Genomic DNA, 12,471 nt, shown 5'->3' with positions numbered 1-12,471 from the left:
AGTCAGCAAACAGATTTGTGGGAAACCTGGACTGAAGCAAGTCATATTTCTGCCTAGCTTTTTATTTTTTATTATTTATTTATTTTAAAAAGTAGTAGAGTTTTACTGAGAAGAGAGTGAGTGAGTGAAAGAAGGAAAATATAATGCCAAGGAATGGGGGGGGGCAGGCTTAAGCAAAGTGGCTTAAGAGCAGTACCTGTAACTCAGGAGCAAGTAAAGAGCAGTTGTGCTCATGAGACCAAAGTTTCATGTTATCCTTTGAGAAACTGTGCAACTGCCTTTTTTTTTTTCTTTTTTAGCACTCAGGGCCTCATTCTTGCTAGGGAGGCACTCTTACTGCTTGAGCCATTCCAGCAGCGCTCTGCTTAGCTTTTTAGTTCTTTAAATCCACCCCTGTATTGCCTTTCCTTGAGGTATATGTTCTTTAAAAAAAAAACTATACTCAGGAGGCAGAGATCAGGAGGATTACGGTTCAAAGCCAGCCCAGGCAAATAGTTCCCGAGACCCTATCTTGAAAAAAACCAATCACAAAAAGGGGCTGCTAGAGTGCTCAAGGTGTAGGCCCTAAGTTCAAACCTCAGTATTGTGAAAAAAAAAAAAAAAAAAACCCAAAAAACAACAACAAAAAAACTAATCACCACTAGATGGCATATAGATCCCTGCACTACTCTACAGGTTGTCATTTTAGCTATTCTTTTCAAAAGACAAGCACTAATGTATTTTTTAAAACAAAATATGATGTGTAACCAATTTTTGTGTTTCATTTTAGAAAGGAATAAAGGATGAAAATAAAAATTGGGAGCCTATATGCAGTTGACCCTCCATAACCATTGGTTCCACACCTTGTATTCAACCAAATGCCAAACAAAAATAGTTGAGAGAAAAATACTGTGAGTTGGGCATGGTGGTACACACTAGTAATCCCAGCGTTTGGCAGGGGTAAAGCAAGAGGATAGTGAGTTTGAAGCCAGTCGCTGAATAGTCAGTTCAAGACCAGCCTGAACTACATACACATGAAGACCATGTCTCAAAAAAATAAAAATAAATTGTGTCTGTTCTGAAGATACACAAAGTTTGTTTTCTTGTCATTGTTCATAAGTATTTACACTGTATTAAGTATAAGTAAGCTGTAGCGGTTAAAGCATATTATAGGTTACAAATACTGTGCCATTTTATTTAGAGGACTTGAGCATTCATGAGTTTTGAAATCCCGGGAGAGGGTTCTAGAACTAGTCTTCCATGAATACTAAGGGATGACTCTATTTTGCGGACTCTGCTATAGAGAGGCCAGGTTTTGAGGTACATAATAATTAATGGTCTTTGTTCATATGTGGGCAATAGCCTAAGTTTGACCTATATGCATAAATGCTTAATTTATTGAGATTTTTTTAAAATGTAGCTTTCTAGTAAATATTTTAAAGGCAAGTAGTCTTTCCAAAAATAATAATATCTTTTCTTCTTTTTCTTTCTTAAGCACACTTGAAATTGTATCTCTTAGAAATTTGGGGGTTGTATTTCTTGCAGAATGTTACTTTGCTTTTAAGCAAATGTGCCTGATTATTACATTTCATGTGTGTTTTTGTATGTGTGTGAGAGAGATGTAAATGTAGGTTCAGTTAAAAAATGTACTAGTTATTTGGCTTATGAAGAGGAGAAGTGCAGAGAAGGGGAGGGAGGCAGAATATAGGACTTAACCTAGGTACCGCTCCCTCCCCTCACCCCACCAGCCAAAAAGAAAAGGAATTAGATCAGACCTTGTTGAACAGTGGTTACCCTCCTATCCTCCCTATACACCACTACCAAAAACGTGGCTTGGTTAGACAATCAGCTTCCCATAGTAGCAGCTACAAGTGCATCACAGCACAGTCTGTGCCTACCCGTTGTTGGGCAAACTCAGTCCGTGATAATAGTTGCATAGCTTTGTTTATAAACTATCAAACTAAATCCTTTAACTTTAGCTATTAAAGACCTTTCAAGAAAGAGAATTCATAATGAAGGTTTGTTCACTTGACATAACCATTTGCCATAAAGGGTATAAACAAGGCCCATTAGAACCTTGTTATCAGCCAGAAGCAGGCATGTGGCTATTAGCTGCCCCTTCTGAGTGGTCTAGTTTCCTTGCTTTGTGTGCTCTTGTTTATTGAGGCTATTAAATTATTAGGCAAGTAACTAAAGTCTGTTTACCCTCACTTTCACCCCCAGTTATCATTATAGATACTTGGAGCAGTCCTTGTGTTGTATCCTCAGAGCTGCCTCAAGATTGCTCTGGAGGGGTCTTCATGAGAGAACTATTTTTCTTGTGTGCTGGCCACTATCTCTGTCCATCCCAGTATACTGCCAGTTGAGGGTATGATAGCAGGAGTAGGAGAATCGGGATAATACATAAGGGATCTGGGAAATCTGTGAAGATTAGTAACATTTGACTTAAGTTATATTCCTTATCCTGCCCTCACCATGATTTTGTTTTAAAGAACTAGCAGCCTCATACCTAGAACTGTTTGAGCAATGTATACTAAAACATTAGTTGTTAAAATATAAGCAATCAAAAACTAATTAACCACAACTATAAATTTCAAATATAAGAAAATTGTCAAATATGTTTTAATTTGCTTGTCATTTTAAAAGCTTTTGCTTAGTTTTACTTTGTATTATATTTTGCTAGAGTTCCTTTTTTTAGAAAAAAGAGAAGTAAAAATATTGTGAAAAAAAATTCAGGTCATTTTAGACATGTATAAATGCTTGGCATGTATGTACCTTGCATTACAGAGTATAGGTGGATCTGATGTGTAGGGTAACTTGAATTCTTCCATATTACAACTAAGACTTTGATCTCCATTCATCTATTAATAGGCATCTAGGCTGATTCCATAACTTGGCTATTGGAAATAGTTCTGCTATAAACATGGGTGTGCAGGTATTTCACTGTATGCTGACTTATGTTCTTTTAGGTGTGCACCCAGGAGTGATATAGCAAGATCATATGGTGGTTTTATGTTTTTGAGAAACCTCTATACTGATTTCTATAGTGTCTGGACTAATTTGCAATATCACAAACAGTATGTAAGAATCCCTTTTTTCTTGCATCTTTGTCAGCATTTGTTAGTTTTCTTTCCTTTTTTAAATTATAATATTACTATTGTACTGGGGGTACATTGTGATGTTTATAAAAGTTCTTAGAATATATCATAGTTGAATTCACCCCCTCGATCATTCTCCTTTAGTCTTCTCTTCCCTTATTTCTGGAATCGTTTCAACATGTCTCATTTGTTGATAACCATTCTCGCTGGGGTGAGGTAGAATCTCAATGTAGTTTTGAAAATCATCTACTTTGATGTTTTCAAGTTAAGAGCATTTTGTGAGGGTGGTGGCATACCAGGTAACAGATATCCTTATGGTTATTTTTTTGTCCTACACTATACTTCCAGTTATTTAATGCTGAATTTTAACCTAAGTTGTGTCATTTTTCCCCTGTCATAGGGCTTCCTGAAGAATGAAAAGGACAATGCCCTACTGTCTGCCATTGAAGAGTCCCGAAAGAGGGTAAGAAAACAAACTAAAATGTGCATGTATAAAGTTATAGGGCAGCAGTGTACATCAGGAGTGTGCAGGTCCCAGAAGGTCTGTTTCTTTTATCATATACCATGACTGTACTATCTTTTATAGTAACAGTTTCTCAAGCTCTTTTAAAAAAAGGTTAGTACTCAAAAGGATGACAAGTCAGAGTAGTCATTATATGTGACGTGATATTTTGCAAAAGCATTCCTGCAAGCTGCTGAAAGATTATTTACTAACGTGAGTTATTCTCTATTTGTTTCTGATGAGGATCAAAAGACAAAACCTTTCTAAAATATTCCAGTTACAGAGTAAGAGATCTTTTGGCCACTGAGGTCTTTGGGTAGAGAGAAGAAAGGTTAGCTGTCAAGTTGGAGCAGCTTCCTAAGGAAAGTACACACCAGAAAGCAGTGGCTTTCTACAAAGGGAATATGAGTGAAGGAGAGCTCTGTTTTATTGTTTATTTACTTAACCCTGATATGAAGTGAAAGGTTTTTATGTGTTATTTGTGTAGTTTGAAAGTAATAAAGTAAAAAAATGCTGCTTCTCAATGTGTTTTATTAAAATATTCTGAGAGGGTGAAAGTCCTCACTAGGAGTGATGTGAGGTGGGGCTGCCAAGGGCCCTGCCAGCTCTTTCAAGAAGGCATTTAAACGACTCATATTTAATTAATCAGAATGCAGTTTCCTAAAATTTTTCTAATTATATTGTTGGCAGTAGTACTTAGTCCTAGAAATAGAGAAGTTCATTTGATTAAGATTTTAAAATACTAAGATTTTTTGTTGTTTTTTCACACCCTGAGATTCTCACCAAAATTGATTCTCCTGCTATAAAGGACCAGTGGAATTAAATTAGGATTGTCAAATGCCTCCAAGCCTTAATAATCCATTTACCCTGCAGAATGTGTTTCTGGAATTGGCAGTCTCTGAATATTGTGCCATACTGAGACTAAATGTGCAGCCAGCCAAAACATTTAGGTAACATACCACAGTGCAAAATGTGTGCATATGTGTTCGTGAGGAAGACATTCCAGTGTTGAGTGTCAGCCTGGGGGAGACCTCTGACTTGTCTGGACACCAGGAGACTACTGCTGAGCAAGATTCATTTTCAAATAGAAATGATTTGAGAATCAGCAGCTTCCTGGCATTTTGGTGGCAATTTCATGTTTGAATAACTTGCCAATGTCCTGCTGAAATGCCAAGAAAACAAATTACAAAACCACAAATGTGTCCTGGCTTTTCCCATTTGGTGCATCCCAGAAAAAACAGAACAAGATTATTAGAACATATGCAGTGTTTCTAAAAGCCAGCAACAACTTAGTAATAATTGAGTATGAAAACAAAGCACATTGCCCCCTTCCCTGTATGAAAATGGGGTTTGATAGCTTCCCACCTGTTCTTAATTCAGTTGCCCATTTCTCACCCTGTCTTATTTTCTGAACTGTGTTCAAAGGAAAATATTTTCCACGCAATAACTTGAATGGTTTAGATTTACTTTATAATCCTTTCTTCACTATTTTGCCATTTTCTCTGTGTGTGTGTGTGTGTGTGTGTGTGTGTTCGTTTTAATTCTTAGGTCTCTGCATACCCTTTCAATTTATTCCTCTTTCAGACTTTTTTTTTTTTTTTTTTTTTTTTTGGTGGGACTGGGGTTTGAACTCACTGCTTCACTCTTGCAAAACAAGTTCTCAACTGCTTGAGCCATGCCTCCAGTCCGTTTTGTGCTGGTTATTTTGGAGGTGGAGAGGTTTGAGGGGGTCATGAACTATTTGTCTAGGTTGGTTTCGAACCATGAGCCTCCCAAGGAGCTAGGATTATAGGTGTGAGCCACTGGCAACTGGCTCCTCCTAAGTTTCTTTGCTTTTCTGTCCCTCTTAGTCTCTGCTGGCCACCTTGCCTCAGACCCTCACTGCCCTCCTCTTCTCTTAGATCTTAGTTGAGTAACTGATTCTCCTTCATTACCGTCTTTAGTTACCATTCTTCTTTGTACCTAATCTAGTGATTCAGAGGCTGTTATGAACTGAATAGGCCAAAAACTGGCAGATGGGTGGCTGATCATCCCTGATTAGCCCACAAATTGAATGTTCCATTATCTCTAATGTAATTAAGATAAACTAGGGGGTAGTGTGGTCAAGGGAAGAAAATTTAATGTTGGCTGATTATTTTTAGTTGAAGCACCTTACCACACTATGAATGGAAGTACCATATTGTTCATTCAGGAGTTGTTTCTAACTAAATGAGTAGCCTCAGATATTTCTAAGGATTTAAGCCCAGAAAGTTTCCATTTTTCAAAGCCACTTAGTACTTCAAAGTACAAGAGTTCTTGGCACACTGGTGGGCAGCCTAGTAAACAGGATTATTAATTTCCACTACTGTCATTCTGCCTCTTACCTGGTGCTGAAAGTCTGCCCCCACTGCCATCACCCACAATGTCTGTGGGTGCTATGTTGTATTTTCTTTAATTGCCTTTACTACTCTGCCATTCTTTATTAGCCAGAGGACTTGTCCTTAAGAAAAACTCGTATATAGTGTCGTAGATTGGTGCCATAGCTTCAGATGTGCCTTCCTGTTATAAGCTCAGGAAGCTGTATAGTATACCAGCCATTTCTTACATCTTTATTTCTACCTGTGCTGGTCCTCATGCCACATGACACCCACCCACTCCCCAATGCTGAGAAAGGCTCATGACTGAGGAGGTGGTTGGTTGACCAGTAAGGAGAAAGAGTTTTGATGAAATTGTGGCTCACTTGTATACTCTTTCTGGGTCACTTCTAGGAAATTATCTCTTCCCCAATTCCCACCCACTCTTCCTATCCCTCATATTTCTGTGTTTAAAATGCATGGCTTTTGTTTTAAGTACTGTCATGTGGACAAAATGCAAGGGGTTTTCTCTGGGTAACTCAGGCTGACTGGCAGGAATGATCCATTATGCTTGACTCTTAGTCAGGTGGAAGATTGTTTTCAAAGTTAGTAATCTGTGTCTTCAGAAACATATTAGAAAAGGGTGCACAGGATTACGACATTTTGAATACTGGTCCAAAGTCAACACATTTGTAGGAAGAGTATATTTGGTTTTTCTAACAGTTCCCCAAGCTCGTGTATGGTTATTATCAGTACAAATTATCCACATTGCCAAAAATAAAGCAGGCATTACTAATACTCCCTAGTAGGTGCTGCCTAATTAGATGCCAGTCTCATTGTAAATGTAATGGTTGTTTGAAACGTGGGCTTAAGCTTATGGGAAAACTGGTCTGCTGGTTTACGAATAATAGGCTGAGAATAGTCATTTTTCAGTATAGCCCTATAAGTCATTTTAATTTCCTCCTCAGAAGGTTTTTAGGAAAAGATGGTCTTCTTTTGTCTCTTCCTCCCTCCACCCCTTCTCTTTCTGCTTTGTGTGTTTGTGTGTGTGTGTGTGTGTATGTGTGCATTTCTTGTGGCAGCTACCTGCAGCGTCACGAGTGGATGGTCGTAGTGAGGCTGCCAGATTTTTCAGTCATATTGAGTAGACTAGTAGGAAACTTAATCACAGAAGCCTATTTTTCTTTCACTCATTTTCTTCCTCCTATGAAAATATTAGTGATTCTTTAAAAATAAAAATATTGGGAGAATCTTTGGTCTTAGTTTTATCTTAGATGCTTGTTAAATCTTAAGACACAATTGATTTTGTAATGCATCACTGTTTTATATATTACAAAGAAAAAATACTTCTGTGGCATGCCTAATTTCAGGGGTCTCAAAAAGATGCTTGTCTTAAGTACATAGATGTGAAGCATCACTAATCATTAATAAAATGTGAATCAAAACTGTAGTGAGATACTGCTTCACTATTGAGGTAGTTATGGTTCCTATCAAAAAACCAGGAAATAGTGTTGGGTGAGGATGTAAAGAAATTGAAACCTTTTGGCACTGTTGGTGGGAATAAAAAGTGCTGCAGCCTTTGTGAATACAGTTTGTAGGTTCCTTAAAAAATTAAAAATAGTATTACTGTATGATCCCAGCAATCCGTATCTGAATTACATACTCAAAAGAGGGTTGGAGTTGTGGCTCAAGTGGTAAAGCACCTAGCAAGCATGAAGCCCTGAGCTCAAATCTTAGTACTGCAAACAAAACTATATACATACATACAAACACACACACACACACACACACACACGCACACACGTACTTAGAAGAATTGAAAGCAGGGACTTGAAAAGACATTTGAATGTCCATGTTCATAGCAGCATTATTCACAAAAGGAAGGAAATTATGGCACATGATACAACAGGGATTAGCCTTGAGGAAATTAACGCTAAACTAACTAAGCTAGTCACAAAAAGACAAATACTGTAAAAATTTGACTTGTATGAAATAGCTAGGTAGTCAAATTTAGAGGCAATGTAAAATGGTGGTTGCCTGGGGCTGGGGAGAGAGAAAGGGTGAGTTACTTTTTAATAGGTACAGAGTTTCAGTTTTATAAATAAAACTGGGTGGTGGTGATGATTATACAACAGTGTGAATGTTTTTAATACCTTTGAACTGCACACTTAAAAATGGTAAATATTCTATTTTCCCACAGTTTAAAAGTTTTTTTAATGTCTTAGAATCAATGAAATAGGATATGTTGTAAGCAGTTGTCAGAAAATAAGGGATAATTTTTTAAAGTAGGTTGTTTTGCTCAACTTCTAGAGAAGTGGTAAATGGGTTGGGGGCACTTTGCTTTTCTTTTGGGTTTTAAAGGAAACCTTGATCTGTGTTTTTTTGTTTTGATCATTGCTTTCTGTTCCTCTCTGATAGACCTTTGGCATGGCTGAGGAGTACCATCGAGAGTCAATGCTGGTTGAGTGGGAGCAAGTGAAACAGCGAATTCTGCACACACTGCTGGCTTCAGGAGAAGATGCCCTTGACTTTACTCAAGAAAGTGAGGTATGTTGAATCAGAAGGATAAATCATTACTAATAAAAATATGACACAAAGAATGCTTGACTATTTCTAGTGACATTCTGGCATAGGTGATCAACTGTCCATGAAATCCTTTCTTTGTTTGGCTGTCAGGATTCCATATTTGCCTGAATTTCCTCCAACATGTCTGGCTGCTTTTGCTCAGTCTCCTTTGAGAATTTTCCTCAGACTCTCTGACCTCTAGATGTTTGGGTGTCCTGGTATTCAGTCCTTTACCTTTTCTCTTTTCTCTCTTAATCACTGCCCTATTGATTTTTATTTGGGCTTATCGCTTTTTATTTGGCCTTATGTACCAGCTATGTGTAGAAAACTAAAATTTACATCTGCAACCCTGAACCCCACACATATTTATCTAGCGACTTTCTTGGTTTTCTATAAGCATCTCTGGCTAACTAGATCCAGAATTGACTCATGATAGCAGTCCCCTCAACCCACCTTCTCTTCTCACAGATCCCCATCTTTATAAATGGTAATTCCAGGTTTTCACTTGTTCAGATCAAAAATCTCATTTATTTTTGTCCTCTCCTTGCCCATCTCACACCCAGTCTCTTTCACATGCTGACAAATTCAGTTAGCCCTACTCTTGAACCATACCAAGAGTCCAACCACTTCTTTCCACCTTCACTATTAATATTCTGGTCCAAACTGCCATCATCTCTTACTCAAATTATTGAACTAGCCTCTAGCTAGTAGTTTCACTTTTCTGTTGTTTTGTAATATTTCAGACCTTAGTGGATGAAAACAAGCTTTTAGCTTGACTGGGTATATCTGGATCAGGGTCTTTTGCAGCTACAATCAAGGTGTTGACTGAGGCTGCACTTATTAAAGGGCTTGACTCAGGAAGGATCCTCTACCAGAGTCACCCAGATGGCTATGGAGAAGCCTTAGGTCCTCTCAGGCTCTTAGCTGGAGACGTTAATTAATTCCTTATTAAATGGGCCTGTCCATGTGCTGCTCACAACATAGTAGCTTGCTTGTCCTAGAGCAAGAGGAAGGGATCCAAAATAGAGCTAAAACACCTCCAAGACAAAAGTTATACTCTTTCAATAGTATAATCTTCAAAATCATATCCCAATACCTCTCTGATTTATAAGTGAGTCACTCAAGCCAGCATACCATGAGGTGGGGATCCATGGGGCCATTTTACAGGCTGACTACCATACTGGTTTCCCTGCTTTTGCTCTTCTACCATGCTTTAGTTTCAGATAGGTTAGATTTCTTTCAGCACTCTACTCTGGAGAACCTTCCAGTGGCATTCATCCCACTTGGAGTGAAAGCCAAAGTTTTTACATGACTTATTAGTTCTTGCATGATCTGGTCTCATTAGCTAAGTTCATCCTATTCTACTCTCCCTATGTTCCTGCTGCCCCAGCCAAACAGGGTACTTACAGGTTCCCCTTACAACCTGGCAGACTTGGTGCTGCTGAGGGTCCTCTGGGTTTCCTTCTGCTTCTGCCTAGGAAAAAATCCCCCAAATAGCTGCATGGCTCTCTCTCTCTCACTTCTTTCCAATATTGACCTAGTGCCTTCTTAGTGAGACTTCCAGGGCCTTTATATCTGAACTCCAAACCAACCCCTTCTCATTCAACACTTTTTCTATTCTTTTTTTTTAATGTATTTTTAATACTTCCTTTCACGTGACATAGTATATGCTTTATGTCTTTATATGTATATTGTCTTTTTCTCACAGATTTTAAGCTCTATGAAGGTAAGGATTTTGTTTTCTTTATTCCTATATATCCAGGGCCTAGAAGAGGCTCTGGAGCATAGTAGGTGTTCATTAAGTATTTGGCTCTAACTGTGCTAATTGAAGCATTAGGGTAAAAAGTATTAGTTGAAAAAATGAGGTGGGTATGTTGAGTATTATTAATTGCCAGTGTTGATTGTTAATAGTGTCAACTTGAGAATTTTCTCCTCTTTTTAAAATTTAAAAAATAAAGATAGTCAGCTGGGCTTGGTGGCATGTCTATAATCCCAGCTACTCAGGAGGTGGAGAGAGGGTGATCTAAGTTTAAGGCCAGCCTGGGCAGTTATCATGAGACCATATCTGAAAAACAAACTAAAAACAAAAGGACTAGGGGCGTGGCTCAAGTGCTTTACCACTTGAGCCTCTAAGTTCAATCCCCCATACCACCAAAAAAATTAAAAAATAAAAGAATAATATAGTTGCATAATTCAAGAATCAAAGAACCCTGTTCCCTTCCCCCTTTGTAATCTGTAGATAATCATTGTTACTGCTTTCTTGTGTATATTTCTAGCATTTCTTTATATAAACAGAAGTATGTGGGAGTTCTTACCCCTGCACCTTCTTACATAAAAGCTGAGGACTGGAGATGTGGCTCAGTGTCAGCCTTTGCCTAGCATGGGCAAGACCCTGAGTTTGATTCCTAGTGTGGGGTTGGGTGGGTGAGGGTGTATGTAGACAATGTGCTCTGTTCTACATCTTTCTTGTTTCCCACATTGCATCCTGAAGATCTTTCCTGAGAAGAATTTGGGAGTTTTATCTAGTACCAGCAGGAAAAAGTGTCTTGCTTGATGTCTGCCTTTGTGCCTGCCACACATTCACCATTCTTGCCGGGGTGGAGGGGTGGCCCTGGATTTCAAATACTGCTTCAGCAATGGCTAGTTCAGAGGCCTTATCCAAGTTCTTCAACCCTGCAGACCTTCAGAGCCTTCACTGGTGAAATAAGATCATCAGGACTGATCATCAATAAAGACTCCTAATGGCATTCCTTACTATTGTCTTTTTAAAAAGTAGTTTCAGATAATTTGGAGGTAGAAACTTAAAATTTTAATGTTATAATAATGACAGTGTTAACATTTTTAGACAGTATTATCAGGCTTCCTGGTAAGTCTTTTTTCCCAGAACTTGTTTCATGGGTACCTAGCATCCTTTTGTACATTCAAATAGGAAAACTGAGGCTAGAGAAATATATAGTATGCTGATGTGCCCCAAGACTGTTGGCTTCTAGACTATTGCTCTGTTGAAGTCTGGGTCACATATGGCTAGATTGGCAGTTTGTGGTACCTGTAAGGTAACTTCTCACATCTTGCATCTACACATTTGTCCCTGATTTAAATATTAGCTTTCTATTAAATTAGTCCCCAAATAAATAGATGCCAAAATCGTATGTCTTGGGAAATTGTTCTTTAAGGACCCTGTTCCATATTTCAGAGATTTCAGACTCAAATCAGTCTTTGAGAAAGAAGAACTGATATATAAGGCTCTTAGCCAGCTTAATGTTTCTTTCCCAGTTCTTTGTGAATCTTGGCAAATAACTAGAATAACTCATGGTTTTATAAACTTCATTTTTAAAAAATGGTGTTAATAGGTTGTGTTCTGTATAGGGATTTGGAAGTAATTATAAATTACAAGTGTGATATTCTCTCTTGATTGCTCTTCTCTCAAAAATAGACTGGTCTGTTTAGTAGATTGTTCTTCCTTGACCTCTAGTCCCCTTGGAAAGGAAGCATTATCCATGCTGTGTTTTTCTCTGTTGTGACACCTGGTAGAGTGAATAACATTGCTGTACAAGTTGGCAAATGATATAAACAAGTCTCTTCAGGTTATCCCGAAAATTTCATTTTCTGGAAACTTGTAAGTTTTTTACTTTTGATGTTTTGAACTGTTTTCTTGAGTTATAACACTTATACAGAAATGTACATAAATCATAAATACATAGCTCAATAAATTATCACAAATGGAACACACCTAAGTGAAGAAACAGAACACTGCCAGCAACCCTGAAATCTTCTTTGTGCCCCTTTCTGGACTCTATTCTGACTTCTCATTTCATGGATTCATTTTGCCTATTTTTGTACTTTATGTAAATGGAGTCATACAATATGAGTTTGTTTCTGGCTTCTTTTTTTTTTGTTTTATTATTCATATGTGCATACAAGGCTTGGGTCATTTCCCCCCCCTGCCCCCACCCCCTCCCTTACCACCCACTCCACCCCCTCCCTCTCCCCCCTA

At 38.1% G+C, this 12,471-nt stretch overlaps 1 protein-coding gene across 3 annotated transcripts in view; it reads left to right on the top strand.

Moving 5' to 3' along the window:
• The window catches only part of Nup93 (nucleoporin 93), a 112,465-nt gene that overhangs the window by 65,730 nt on the left and 34,264 nt on the right, over positions 1-12,471 (top strand). For all 3 annotated transcript variants that reach the window (XM_074055968.1, XM_074055969.1, XM_074055970.1), the window contains 2 exons: positions 3,478-3,540; positions 8,331-8,459. In XM_074055968.1, coding sequence (XP_073912069.1) covers positions 3,478-3,540; positions 8,331-8,459 — 192 coding nt within the window. The remainder of the gene's footprint in view (positions 1-3,477; positions 3,541-8,330; positions 8,460-12,471) is intronic.

The sequence above is a fragment of the Castor canadensis genome, chromosome 15 (genome assembly GCF_047511655.1).
Source record: "Castor canadensis chromosome 15, mCasCan1.hap1v2, whole genome shotgun sequence".
NCBI lineage: Eukaryota > Metazoa > Chordata > Mammalia > Rodentia > Castoridae > Castor > Castor canadensis.
This window is presented reverse-complemented; position numbering and strand designations above follow the sequence as displayed.